General features: G+C 50.8%; 1 protein-coding gene across 1 annotated transcript in view; it reads left to right on the plus strand.

Annotated features, from left to right (window-relative positions):
* The window catches only part of LOC136296109 (hydrocephalus-inducing protein homolog), a 120,878-nt gene that overhangs the window by 77,708 nt on the left and 28,325 nt on the right, over positions 1-14,845 (plus strand). The window contains 6 exon segments of the mRNA XM_066194941.1: positions 8,821-9,079; positions 9,714-9,857; positions 11,202-11,342; positions 11,832-12,148; positions 13,697-13,862; positions 14,346-14,444. Of these exon segments, the coding sequence (XP_066051038.1) occupies positions 8,821-9,079; positions 9,714-9,857; positions 11,202-11,342; positions 11,832-12,148; positions 13,697-13,862; positions 14,346-14,444 (1,126 nt within the window).

Genomic DNA, 14,845 nt, shown 5'->3' on the forward strand with positions numbered 1-14,845 from the left:
CCTTTTGTGCTTCTCTTGCCTCCCTGCTGGAGTCACTGCTGGAGCCGGCAGTGATTACTGTTGATGGGCACAGAGAAGCTCTGGGCTGCGCCTGCAGTTGTTTTTTTCCCCCACCTGTGTTCAAATGACTCTTGGTGAGCAGGCCTGGGGAGAAGTCTCCTCCCCACAGAGCTGGCCAGCCAGTCCACTGCAGAGCGGGTTGTGGCTGGTGTCCGGGCTCTGCAGGACATCCCCACCATGCGTGGCACTATCTCTGGCTTTCCAATATGGAAAGCAAATCTCAGAGTTAAGGTGGGGTAAACCCTTGCAGGCAGCAATCACAGTGAGTAGTATGGGTGCGATGTCCCCGCTTGTTGGGTCAAGGCTCGGGTTTGCCTCCAGCTGAGTGGGCTCTGAGCTGTCACATGCCCAGTCTGTTTGGCCCAAACCAAAAGACGCCTTAAGAATTCTGCAGAGAGAAACTGCATTAGGGTGCTTTGCATCACGTTCTAGTTCCTGATTCCATCCTCACTTTCTTCTGCTGTAGCTTCTTCTCAATGGCGACTCACTCTTTATGTATCTTGAAAAGGGTAGGAGTGTTGGCAGACTTAACAGGGAATTTTACAGTTTGAATTTTCAGAGGAAATGCTTGGTCTGGGTGCACAGTCATCAGGGAGAAATAACTGGTGCTGGTTTGGGGCAGGTGAGGGAGCTTCTCCCCATCAGAAAGAGAGAAGCTTGCAGTGTTGAGCAGGGCTAAGAGCAGGCATTTTCAAGGCTGCAGTCTGGAATCAGTGTTAAAGGGAACTAAGTGACGACTAATTCCTCTTGCAGCTTCTCAGTAATCTGTAGTTCAGATAATAAAGAGCTAAACTCCAATCACGCTTTCATGCTACCAGGGTATTCCCACCAGGAGTCACGACATAACTGGTGCCTAAATGGATATTTGTGTCCTTTTCCTAGGCTTTCCCTACACCAAGACCTGTCGCCTCACTAACACCTCGCGGGTGCCGGACGATGGCACTCAGCCTGCTGTTAGCAGCTTTGAGCAAATACTCAGCGACAGTGAGCCCTCCTGGAGGGAGGGAATTCATTTTTCTGTGAAGCCACGGGAGTTTACAATGAACCCCAGCGAAAGGACCCTCCAATCCCAGGAACACCAGGATATCGAGGTATGGGAAGAGTCCAGCCACACACACTTCAGCAGCGGGTCTGACGCTTCACGGGAGTGTGGGAGGGCTTTAGCTCTGATGCCAGCTCTGATCATCGTGTGAGCGAGGATCTGCACTGGCGTGGGGCCTCTGTGAGCTGGGTTACTCGGGACGTTCCTGAAGGAGCACTGATTTGTTTCCAAAATCACAAGCTGAAATCATGTCCCATAATGGTCAAGTACTGAAGGCATTTTGGTGTTTTTGAGAGCAATGTCTTTGATTGCAAGTGGGCAGAGGACGGACGAGGACCAAAGGTGGCTGTTAGACAGATGTCATAATATAAAGCAATTTGCTTTTCTTCTTGGTCTCATTTCTCCTGTCCTGGGGAGTAGAATGATTTGTGTTCACTGCAGGGATCTCCAGTGAAGGCAAAAAACTCTGCGGCCATGAACTGCCCAGCACCTGCTGGCCCACGCTTTGTCTTCAGCTTCCTGCTGTAAAGCTGAACTCATTCTGTTCAAGTCAGCAGATTTCCACTGCATTTATGTCATTGTAGTCAGATGAAAATTTGCCCCTTAATTTGAACACAGTGCTGCACAGAGCTTTAGTCTAATGTTTTAATTTAGCTGACCTATGCCCTGATAGCAAGGTGTGCTTAACAAATCTGGTATTTGCCAGAAGGCTTTTGTCACTCTTAGAGACTGCTCTACACGTGGAGCGGCAGAAGAATTAAGGCAAAATCCTCCCTTTACTTACCACAAAAACTGGAGGACATCACACGTGAGTCATGAGCTTTTGTAAAGAAGAATTTACTGCTCTTCTCTTCCACCAGGTGACCCTGTGTTCCAACACTGTGACGGAATACAACCGGAAATTGCTGGTGGACCTGGAGTGGTTTGGCAAGGGAGTGGCATCACTGATCATCAAGGCCAGGTACCAGCACTTCCCTGGCCTCCCCCAGCGCACTGCCTTGCACAGGACGTGCTGGCTGCAGCTCCCAAGGAGACGTGTTGTTTAATGACCTCATGTTCTGCCCAGCTGGACATGAGAACAGCAGTGCTTGAAAAGCAGCCTGTGGTGAAAAGCAGCCCTGCTGACAGCCCAGCGTGGTCCTGGGTCGTTTTCTAAAGGGACCAGGAATGATATCATTTATTCACCTGGTGCTTGAGGTGAAGCAAGTTTCCCAAGGGCCTCCTCGCCTTCTTCCTGCAAGAGGTGGAGTTGTGCTGGGTTGCAACCAGCCCGCGTTGGCTTGGGGCACACCAAGCAGTCTGCTGAGGGTCAGGGTCTGGTTCTGTTAACGAGGGCACGTGACAGTGGGGAAGTGGCTCACAGCAAGAGAGGTGAGGGCAGGATCTTCAGAGGGGAAATCAGTCCTTGATGTGGCAGGTCAGCTCTACTTTTTCCCCTTCTCTCTGCTTCCTGTTTTGAGCTTTGATGTTCTCAGGCTTAAAGCAAAAGTTGTTCTTGCTCCAGCAGAATTCCATCCTGCTGTGCTGCTCTAGGTGTCAGTTTAATGACAAGAGGGATGCAGTTCCCTGGTGCTGTTCCCACTCCCAGGCAGAGCCATCTCGTCAGTGCCTGGGCTGCCATGTTTGAAAAGCAAGTGCAATTGGGGACAGTCAGTATTTGGACCTGTGGAGTGAAGGACCAGGGGAGTTGTAGGAACTGGGACGGAGTGATCTCCCACTCTGTGGGGCAGGTGATGTCTCATGCCCTCCAAGGCTGGGGCAAACAGCTGAGTTCTCAGGCAGGGTAACAGCACCATGGGAGAGAAGGGAGTCCTTTTTACTGAGACACTAGAGTCGTGTGTTCCTGGAGCCTTACTGAGCACTGATCCCTGTTGGGAAGGCTCCCCCAGAGCTCATGGATCACTGGGACTGTTCCAGGAGTTCTTGCAAACCTTCTTGGGTGAAGGAGGGGCTGAGGCAGCTGTGGGACCAAGTGCTCTGCCTGGGGCACTTGGCAGCCTCTGGGTGCTGCCTCTCAGGTTTTGCCCCTCCTCGACAAGACATGTTTGAGTGGGAAGACTTTGAAGGCAATTTTTCACCGTAGGGCTGTTAAATGTGTATTTGACAGTGACAAAGGTGTTGTGCTCCATTTCACAATCTTTGGGGGTAAACGTTCTCCATTCTCTCAGTATCTCTGATTCCCTTGGGGTCATCTCTTTGCCCAGATGTTTCGTTCCTGAGCTGCAAGTGTACCCCCAAAACCGGGGGATCCATGAGTGCGACCTGAAGGCGCCGTTCGTGAGGAAGTTCTTCATTTGGAATAACACCCACCTTACTGGCTGCTACGGGCTTATTCCCCAGGTTTGGCATCGCATCCACCTCCTCCTCTCAAATATTACTGTGGAGATTATTAGGGGGGAAGAGGGTTTGGATAAGACCTTGCCGGTTTCTATTCAGTCTTAAAGATCTGCTGAGAACAGGATCCTACCTGAATGTTAGCTTTAGGATGCAGTTTAATCTCTTGAGGAAAGGGCTTACGTTCTAGTCTTCAGGGTGTTTTCTTGTGGGAGATCTTTGAGGGTTGTGAAAAGCTGCTGCATCCACAGACACCAGTGCTTGTGCTGGCAGCCTCCTTGCAGAACCCCCTGAGAATGCTAAGCCTACAATTCTTGGATCTTGTTTGTGCCTTTTACCTTTGTCCTGGGGATTTTTAAAAATGTGTGTAAGTTGCTGTTGGGATGGATGTTGAGGAGTTTAAAGTTTCTTCAGAGGTCCCTCTGAAGCTGGATTTGATTCTGTCCCTTCTAGGAACCCGAGGAGGACTCTCCTGTGCTCTACTCCAGCCCCAGACCCTGTGGGATTCTCCAGCCTCGGAGCGCTGCAGAGATTCCAGTTACAGTTGAAATCCAAAGATTGGGCAAGCGTTGCACCAGTGTTTGTACCGGCGTGTTTGGGGATGCAAGAAACCCACTGGTGAGTGCAAGGGGAGGTGTGTGCCTTCGTGCAACTGGTCCTGGCAGGGTGCACAGTGTGCGGGGATTCTTCCGGGGAAAAGAGGCACAGGCTGCTGTGGAGAAGGACAGCAGGGGCAGGTGGCATAAACAGCTCGTGCCTTATAGGTGGCAATGTCAGTGTCTGACCCAGAAGGTAGTTCATCTAAGCTGGAATTGAGGATCATTTTAATTACTCTTTAAAATGCTCTTAACTTTGGAAACATCTTTTTTAAAATGTTACCTCTCAGCACAAAAGAGGATGTCAGAAGATTTCTGGGAACCTTGGGCTTTCTGTAAAAGAAAGGAAAGCTGGCATCTGAAGAGTAGTTGCAAGGATTTAAGCTTACATTAAAACATGGAAATGGTGATGCCAAATTCCCTGGATGGCACCAAACATCTGAACCTGGGCCATTGTGGCACTGCATGTAAACCAGTCAACAGGGAGGACAGGCAGTGCAGGCTGTGCCAGGGAGCCTGAAGTTTGACTGAGCACTTGCTTTCAACTATCAGATTGCTTACCTAAAGAGAAGAGTTTCTCCCCACCCGAAGAACCAGTTGTTTAACTGTCAGCCTGATCTTAACTAGAGATTTCTTGCAAAGCTTCTACCTTTGGACCAATAATTTGTAGTTTGAAAGTTTCTCTTTACTTAATCCTTTTCAATTTGGAGGTGAATACATAAGCTTTATTTTTTTCCCCCCAAAATCCCAGGAATTCAGCTGGAGAATGGTAGCTGTCCCTAAAGAAATAACTTGAGCTGGGTTGAGCTGTTTAAGCTTTTTTAGGTTTCCCTGTTTGGGTTTGATTTTTTTTTTTTTTTTAAATCTTTCTTGCCTGCTTTCTGTAACAGAGAACAGAACTACAGAGCCTTGGACGGCTGTCAGCAGTCTACATAAGTCCAAGGCTGATAGAGTTCGGCAGGATCCCAGTGCTAAGGCCTAATTCACAAGCTTTTGGCCTCTTCAACGAAGATCTCGTCGATTTAGACTTCAGGCTAGAGATTGTAAGTATCTGTGGGGCCGTTTTCCAGGGAAATTGACTGGTTGACATTACAAGCTGCCATGACGTGGTTTTTATATGCATCGGCCTGTGTGAGAGGAAGCGAGATACTCCAAGATTCCATCTGGGTGAGGCAAAAGGAACCTGGCTCTGGAGTGGTTTTAGCTGGGGCACTCCTCAGTGAAATCAGGTGCAGAGATGTTGGAGCAGAAATTCGTCTGGATTGTGTTGACGAGTTCTCCCATAATTTTATGGAAGGTCTTTAGCTGTGTGTGTCACGGTTTTTGAGCTCTGAGATCAAGAGAAACCTGTGGTCCTTTGCTCCTCGGAGAGCATGGGTTTCCCTGTGCTTTCCCTGTGCCATCTACATTTGCTTTGTGCCAAACTGCTGTTCATGGTAGAGAAGAGGGTGTGAGGTCTGTCCTCAGACTGCTGGTGGGGAGGCAATTTTCACACCTGCTGTGGGTCAGGCCAGTTGGGCTGTCCACACAAAGACATGTGTGGGGGTTGTGCACCCCCCCAGCCTGTGGTCTCTGTGCCTTTGAAGAGCATCTTTGGGGACCGGCTGCAGAGAATGGCTGTTTAATATGTGAAGGCTGCATAGGGCAGAGGAGCTGGGGCTGCTCCCCTGGCAGGGAGAGCAGGGCTGCTGCAGCCAGGAAGGGCTTGTAGGCTGGGCCTGGGGCTGGGTGGGATGTCTGCTGGAGGGGGAGATCTCTGAGGGGCTTGAGGTCTGTTCTTCTCCATGCTGGGTGTGTTGAACTTGGAGCTGGTTAAAACCTGATCCTGTGGACTTGTTTGTGTCTGTGGATAAAGCATCAGGCCATGTGGGAAAGTCCAGCCACAGCCTCCTGAGCCAAGGAGGAGGGGCATGATTTTTCCTCTTGCTGCTTTTCCTGCAGTTTGGGGGATAAATGTAACCTTAAAGTGAGGGATTTTTCCAGGACAGCTTTCTCGAACTACACAATGAAATTCTGCCTTCCACCTCTTCAGGGAGCAATGCACCTTGGCTGGGTGGGCCTGGTGTGTAAAGGATGGGCTTCACGTGCTCGTTCCAGGGCTGGACCTGCAGAGCTGTGTCTGTACAGCTGTGCTGGTGCGGGGCCTTTCCTCCCTCCTTTGGGCAGCTTCCAGCTCTCTTGGCCAATCTGTGAAGCCCATGAGAAACCAGAGGACACGAGTTCTTAGGAAGAGTGGGCCATGCCCACTGAGCACATGTCATCCAGTTTTCCCTCTGCTTCCTGCTTTCCTGCTCTGCCATAACCATTTAGAGGTGACTTTTCCAAAGCAGAAGGCCCTGGGGCACCTCTCTACAGCGGATGATCAGTGGGAAGTGAGGGCCTCGGTCCTTTAGGGGACGTTGAAAAGCATTGAGGGCCTCTTGGGAAAGGATAGTTTGGTGTTGGGGTTTTGCTCAACTGGTTTTGCAGAGATATTCTTCAGGCTCTCAGCAGTGTCCTCCAGCTGTGTGGTTTCTGGAGTGGGATTTGAGCCGTCATGACTTCCTCTGGCCCTGAGCCTTTGTGAGACGCCAGGAGAGAGAAAGCAGCTTTCCTTGGCACACACTCCAGAGAAGGACTGGGGAAGGAACACTCTCCTGAGGATAAGCGTCCCTTGGGTTGGGCAAAACTGGGTTAATTAGGTGAGAGTCTGTTAAAGGAGGGGAAAATACAGGTTGTGTAAGCTCTGCTGTTCCCCAATACTGCAGCTTAAATTTAGGGAAATTAGGCCTTTAGGATTTTTATCCTCCCCTCTTTAGTCTTCTCCTTTTCTTACACCCCATAAGAGACCAGGGTGTATGGTTTCCATCCTAAATGCACATTATGCGTGTCTTACAGGCTTGTAAACCTCACTGCTATGTTATTGAACCCAGGGAAGGAGTGATCCCCGCCAGGGGTGATGTTCATGTGACTGTCACAGCAACCCTGGATGACACTGGGGTTTTTGCTGATGCTCTCCAGCTGTTCATTGGGAACAGACTTTGGACCACCTCCACCCTCCTGGCTTTTGGCACTGGCACCACAATTGTCACAGACAAACCATTTGCCCCGGAGCTCAACTTGGGATACCAATTCAGGTAGGAGATCTCCCACTCCCACCTCTCCTTCTGTCTCAACAAGGAGCAGTTTTGCTGTAGTCCTTCAGGCACGATCTTCTTCAGTGTTCAAAGACCCTGACTCCTTCCCTGAAGGCAGAGATACCTTTAGAGACATGTGATGGCCAGTTGCGCGTTGCTAGGTACCCTCAAAAACCACTGAAAGAGAAACCAGTTGCTCAATTGCCACTGAATTGCCTTCAGTTCTAACACATCTATGTCCTCACTTGGTCAAGTAATGATCTCGCAGGCTCCCCCAGAACAAAAGGTTCCCAAAATGGCGCCTGGGTGAGGCGGGCCCTCCGTGTGGCTGCGGGACCAAGGGAAGATGGCATCGCACCCTTCCCTTCCAAAATGGCACCTGCCAGGCAAGCAGGGGCCCTGGGAACAAAGAGACGGGAGGGTGACGACCCCCCTGGGAAGGCAGGAGCCCGCAGAGCAGTTCCAGAGGCAGATGGAAACTTGCTGGTTTGTGTGGGGCCTGCAGTGCCGCTGCCAACGCTTCCTCACGCTGCTCATGGGCTCTGCTGCTGCCCTGCCTGCCCAGGACTGATGCTTGTGCGGGAGGCCAGAATGTTAGGGTGCCCTCTCAGGTGCATCACCTCTGGGTTTGACCGGCAGCCTCAGGATGGCCTAAAATATTAGCGAGGCAGCATGATCAGAGGTGTTTGAAAAGCAAAACTGTTTTAATTAAGGTGAAAATAAGAAGCCATGCAGAAAAAAGAGAAAAAGCTGTGCCGAGTGCAAGGAGGACCTTTGCACTTGCTACAACACCCCAAAAATGCCCTGAGGATCTTGGTCTATTCTCTTAAGCATGTAACAATCCAGGCCTGATTCTTGGCATCCTGCCCAATAGAAATAGGAACAGGGCTTGAGGCACAGTCTCAAAGATCCAAGGGCTGCGTCCGTCCTGGCACAAGGCCAAAAAAGGTATCAAAACCTCTGGTTTTTACCTCATGAGTGAAACAAAGAATGGAACCCAAATCCTTCCCTTAAATGGAAGCCTCCTTGCCACTGTGGGGCTGCAAACCCTACCAGGTGAGGTACACTTCTACACAGGACCTTGCTCATTTTTCCGTTGCCAGCAGAGTTTGCAAAGTTCACTTCAAAACAGTTTCTGATTGCGAAATGAAGTTTCTACAAATGACCACCAGTGCAAAACCAAAGCTTCTACGAACGAGAGAGCCCCTGCTCCCCTGGTTTCCTCTCCTAGAGCAGACAGATGATTTCTAGCAGCTTGCTGGGATCGTCCAGAAACTTCCTCCGCACTGGCTTTTAAAAATGCCTGCAATCATACCCCCGCACACAAGGGCCTCAGGTGCAGGATCTCAAAGATTCAATAACAGTTTCGGGTGCAGATTAATGCAAAATACAGTAACAGTATGAATCACCCCAGAACACACATTTTGGCGGAAAACACCAGATCCTGTTAGCCTGGCCTGGAAAATGCTACATTACCATTAGAAACATATTCCTCTTTGCAATAACGACATCAGAAGGGCAGCTTATCAGACACTGTTCCCGGTCCACATTAAGAGCTGCAAATGAAGACGGTCTCCAAGCTATTAACAGCTCAGAATCCTCATTGGGAGCAATCTGATGACCAGGACAATAGCTTCTCCCATACTATTTTCCATTCTGGTTTCTCTTCTAGCCTCCTTCCCTGTGCTCGTCAGTTCAGACTAACAGATGGGGGCCACCACTTCCATCAGCTCTTCTGGAAGGTGGAATGTAACAGGCCAGCTGGGAAGGAGGGCCAGAGCACCTCAGCCCACAGTAGCCCCAAGGCCAAACGTGATTCCCAGAGGCCCGAACGTACGGCCCCCGTGTTTGGGCTGGAGCCGCTGTCAATGGACCTGAAGCCAGGAGAGTCTGTGGACTTGGTGCTGCCAGGCTTCTCCCGCAAGGCGCAGGTGAGGTCCCCACCACGGGCTGAGCTGGGGAAGCATCAGATCCCCTCCCCTGGGCTCGTTCCACAGTCCCTTGACATTTGCCTGGGGAAATGAGCAGGGGCCTTCAAGAAACTGGTTTAAGACCACACGTTTCTGTGGCAGCACCACTTACTTTCCTTGCTGGTCACCATCAGACCAGCTACAGCTTTACTGTGATTCCACAGCCACCAAAACCTAGTGCTGATCCCGAAGTAAGGGTAGAAGGAAATACTGCTCTTTTGGGGCAGACAGCGTTGCATGCTTTGTCAGCAAAGAAGGGCAGAGAAATAAGTTAGTAACACTTAGACTAGGAGCCCAAAAAGAAAGTGAATTAAACAAGTGCCAAGTGGTTCATCTGGGGTAAGCACAGAGTAAACCAAAAGCCATGTGAAGGGGGGGAGTTTCTCACAAGTGCCTTTTGTGGTTATTGGGGTGCAGTGCTACAGACAGTTGAGTGCAAAATAAATAAGCTGCATCACTGGAAGAAAAGCGGGCAGTGACCATAACTCTGTGGCAGGAATAGGGCGCGTGGTGGGTGGTGGGTGCTGAGCCAATGCTGGGCATTTGCTGGATGCCCTGCCACCACCCCCTGGTGACAAGTGACTCTTGCATGCAGGTGGTGCAGAATTACGCCATCTGCGAAGCTGTCATTGGGACAGGCGGCTCGATGAAGAAGATAACAGAAGCAACCATTACCTGCGAGTTTATTGATCCCACTATAAATTTATCAGCCAGACAATTCTCTTTCCGGGTGGAGAAGGTAAGTAAGTGTCTGGATTGCATCCTGGCATTGAACAGCATGGCTGAGGGCGGGGTGTGCTTGTGTAAAAGCCCCTCTTTACCCTTCCTGAGGCACTTTTTAAAGTGAGGGGAGATGCTTTTAGAGATGAGACTGGTATTTAACGTCCCCAAAGTAAAATTGCAATTACAGCTGCACTGCCAAGGAGGATCGTGGCCACCTCCAGAGAAATGCCAGTTTCTCTGCTCACAGTAAAGGGAGGTTTCTGAGGATCCTCCAGGGCACGGTGATGTCTGTACACCGATGCTGTAGGAAAGCAGGGAAAAAATGGAGATTCCTGTGAATTCCTCAGGCTGACAAGGAAAAACCCAGCATCTCCTGTGTCTCTTTGCCTTCTCTGCTGTTGGCATGAATGCTGTATGGTATAGCTATATGGTATAGCTCTGTGCATTTCCCTAAGCCTCACCTGCTTCAAAGCACCCCCAGACACCCTGCAGCTGCAGTGATGATAACACTGAGGCAGAGCAGGTGCCCTTTAATCTCGGGATCCCAAGTCCAGCATCATGCTTCCCTCTCCTGCAAGTTGTCTGAAAAAGAGAAGATGTTTCATTAGTTGGTTTCTGTAGTTTCAGGCCTCTCCTCTGGTTCCCAGGTTTCCACTCAAGTACAGAATCCCTGGAACAGGCAGTTCCGATGTAATTAGAAGCTTTTCAGCTCTCCCGGATTCTGCCTGGGTTCTGCTTGACGCCACACACACAAACTGATTTATTGCATGCTATGGCACCTATTTGATACCAGTACATGCAGAACTAGTTTCCCAAACTCCCTGGTTTCTCTAAACCATGCAGGAAGCCCAGCAGAATGCAGACAAGGAAGGAAGAGCCTAGGCTGATCATAGCTTTCAGACCACAGACACCTTGTCCCTGTAGCAGGGACTGCAGGACGCATCCTGCAGACAAGCTGCTTTATGAGCCAATAAGGTTGTAAGAAATGGCTGTATGTGAGTGAAGATCATCTAGTGCTGCTCTGTGCAATAGAGAGACAAAACTGGAGACAAATGGTCTGGATTCCCTTTCTGGTGTAGATCTTGTTCAAGCAGCTGCCTCCTCTCAGGGCCCCATTTGCTCATCTGTACCTGGGAGTGTTTCCCTGTCCCCCAGAGGGTGCTGTGGTTTCTAAACATGAAAAGCATCTGCTGTAAAGAAAAATCTCCTGGAAGTGTAGAAACAAATAAAAAGGGTAAAAAGAAATGCGTGCACTTCTGGGACTGAAAACTGCGAGATGCAGCAGAAGCAGGTCTGTGGCTAGCTGAGGTTGGGTCTGTGGCTAGCTGAGGTTGTTTTTCCTTGTCTCCTGTTTGTGTAGAAACCCAGTGATGTCCTGACTCTGCAGTACCAGCCTTTGGCTATAAAGAACACCTGCCGGCTGCCACTCGACCTTATGCTCTACTTGGAGCAGCCGTTTCAGGTCTGCAGTGAGGACCAGCAGCCACTCCCACATGGCCAGGTGAGCAGCCCCGGACTCCTGCAGTGGGGTTTGAAGAGGAGGGATGCGGTAATGCACTTCTGTTGGGACGTCCTTAAGTCAAGAAGTTTAATCTGTAGCGTCAGCAGTGGGATGGCCTGAACTGCATCAGCAGAGCTGCTGAAGGAATCAAAAACTTATCTGAGTTGAGAAGATCCACCCTGGCTCTCAGGCACAAGGAGAAGGGAGCAGGCAACTAGGTCTGGGCAAGCCATGCCGTGAAGGTGTCTCCTGGAAAGCATCCCAGCTCTCCAGCAGCCACCCCTTGTATTGCTGCTGAGCACAGAAACGTGAGCCTGAGGGAATCCTGGACTCGAGTGTGGTGCCCGCAGTCAGACCCTTGCTGTAAAGAAATGAACGATGAACTGAGAAGCCCATGCTGGTGTCACACTTGGAGCATTTACTGGTTCATGCTGTCAGACCTTGGGATGTCATCCCACAGGTGACTAATTATTGTTCATCTGCTTGCAGCCTGTGACAGTGGACGTTGGGCAGACCTGTCACCTCTACATCGCATTTGACCCAGCTTATGGACTGGATTTTAATAGCTGGAAAACAATGAAGATCCTGAAGATAGAAATGGTCAGGGGCCATCCTTATGTGGAGCGTATCACCCTTTGCGGGGAAGCCCACTTCCCAAATCTCCAAATCCAGCCCAGCACCCTGGAATTTGGCGGCATCGTGGCTGGCACGAAACAGGAGCGTTCTCTGGAGATGACCAACTGCAGCCCACTTCCCGTCAAGTACCACTGGTCATTCCAGATGGACGACCATGTGAAGAAGTTGAGGTATGTGCACCTTTGCCCTGTCCTTGAAGCTCTTCTTCCTGGTGTCCTGTTAGTACTTGGCAAAGAACAAAGCTGTTTGCCTAGGAGCTGACAAACTGCTTCTGCCTTGTCCTTGTGCAAATAACACTGACCGGCTGCGGTCAGGCTGGATGCTCAGGGAATAGGTTTGCCACCAATTTGGTGCTCATCGTGGTTTCCCCTGGGAAGGAAAGCTGGGGCAAAGGCTGCTTTCTCAGACCTCCGTGGCCTGAGGCACTGTCCACCCTGATGAAGGGCTCCTAGTCCCAGCTGCCACAGTGCTGCTGGAGGCCCTTTTGGCCCCTTTGCTTTGGGATGGGTCCTCTCTGCAGGAGCTGCTCTCTGCTCCTTGCCTTCCTCCCTTGCGCTGTGCTGGAGGACGCCCAGAAAGTCCCAACACCAGAGAAAGAGCTACTTAGCAACTGGGCTGATGCTGAACCTCTTGTTACCTTCCCTTTCCTTCTTTTCTGAGACAACTCCTTTAGTGCCAGGACAAATTCTTTCCCAGGGGTCAGCTTTCAGTGGACACCCTGGATTCCTCACGACCCTCTTTTGTGACACTTGTTACTCACGTTGACTTTTCCCCACTGCAACATGTCCCTTATAGGTTCTGTACTGCTTGACAGCAGGACTTGTTCATCACATCATCTCCTATCCCTGCCTCTCGCTCCACTGCTTTAGAGTGAAAAATGTTGTCTGGGCACCATGGTCCTGGGAAGTTGCCTCAAACCATTCATTAAAACTAAAGACAGTGGAACAGATGATTAGGGATCTCTTGGGGGTTATGGTGAGAGAGCGCCTCATGCAGAAATGAAACCCAGCCTTAGATAACAAGCTACAAAGCGAAAGACAGTTTTTCTCTGGGGAGCAGGCACTGAATGCCTGTCTGGGAATGGAGCATCCAGGTTGTGTTTGACTGCGTGGGAAGCGCTTGTATCTCAGCAGGGTGACAGGCAGGCATGGCACAACTTTGTCCCTCACGTGGCATTAGAAACACAAGCAGAGTTACCCTGAGCACCTGCTTCAATTTAAAATGGGGAATGTGACCTGAGTCACCCGGGAGTGCTGGAAAATGTCAGCCAACCTCCCCAACACTCTCAGGGAAACATTCGTGATAAATACCTGGTAAAGCCGCAGAGTTTCTGGCGTTGGGCGCTGGGGGGGCTGTGCCGGCTCATCACTGGCTGGGTCTGCCCCTTGGTGCCTCAAATCTCCCCTTTTTCTTGCCTTCCCTGTCTTTTCCTCTCCCACTGTGTTTTTTTGCATCCCCACAAGGTGTTAATCTGTGTCCACTGTAGTTCCTCGCTGCGAGCAGTAGCAGCTGCCTGCACCACTGCTACCTCAGTGTCAGCCCTGGGCCACCTTTAGATGGGACCTGCTCCAGCCTGGATTGGGAAGGGCTGGATCAAACCATTTCTCAGTTCAACGCACCAGCACCCACCCAGGGGCTGCATCCTGAGCAGGAGCTACTGGTGCAGGTGTCCTTTCCTCCCACTGCAGGTCCCTGGTCATAGTTACGTTCTTTTCCAGACATGAGCTTTGCCCACCTAAATCCCAACCCAAACCACCGACGACGGTGTCATTCCCTTTGGATAAGCCGGCAACTCAGTGGAGACACTTCAAGATTAGAAAAGCGGAGGAGCCAGCCACAGCCCTGGAAGAATCACGGGATCTTGGCCAATCTTCAGGAGCAGAGGTAGATTTTCTTGTACACCTACTGCTTGCGTTACCTCCCTAGCTTGCCACCAACAAGTCCTGCTCGTGCTGACCTCCCTTTTTGCCGCCCTGCTGTCCTGTGCCCTGAGAGCGGGCTGGGCAGCAGGGCCGGTGGCTGGACATGGGGTGTGTGGGAGGGAGAAACAGGAGAGTTCTCCTTGGAGAAACCTGCTCAGATGCTGTGTTGAGTGTGGGTTTTTTGCCTTGTTTTCTTCACAATGTAAGATGAGGCTTTTGTCTGCATCATGATGATAGGACCTCCAGCTTCCTTCCCAGAGCAAGCTGTGATGAGTCCTGATCTCCATGTACCCTCTTCCCGACCCAGCCAGACGACCTCTTTCCAGATCTCTCTCTTCACCCAAGAGCTGGTATCGCAGTGGTGGCTCTGAAGCTGTCTTACAAAATGAGACTTTGCAAAGTGGCTGTCTCTTCCTCCTAGCATAGAAAATGGCTTGTTTTTCAGGTGCCACCACGTACTTGGGAGAAGTATTACGTCCCACCAGGGTTGGAGGGAGTCACCTTTTTCATGGACTTAGGGTACACTCCCCTCGAAACTGAGAAGGTAAGAGGGAATCTGTCTCACTCCCACTTTTCCAGTGTGGCAAGCAGGGCTGTAGCTCCCAGTCCCACTGGTGGCCATCAGCATTGCCCACAGCGGGGCCTCACATCCCTCCGGACCCATCGCAAAGTGCTGCTGAAGCAACTGGTTGTTAGAGAGGCTGTGCAGGACATGTTGTAGGGCTGCCCAAGGACGCTGTGCAGCACCGATGGAGGGCATTGCTCCCCTTGGACCTCATCAGGTGGTCCTTAGGAAATTTTTGCTGGAGCATGTTGAGAAAGCGGCATAGAAATCAGAGCGGGGCGGGGAAAGCCTCAGGAGTCAGATGAACTGGGCTGGAATCCTTCCCTGAGCTCCAAGAGCTCTGGCTCTGAGTCGCCTCCTTTTCTAAAAGCAGTAAGAAA

Source organism: Chamaea fasciata, unplaced genomic scaffold, assembly GCF_029207755.1.
Source record: "Chamaea fasciata isolate MVZ Bird 193981 ecotype frontalis unplaced genomic scaffold, bChaFas1.0.hap1 SCAF_12, whole genome shotgun sequence".
Taxonomy (NCBI): Eukaryota; Metazoa; Chordata; class Aves; order Passeriformes; family Sylviidae; genus Chamaea; species Chamaea fasciata.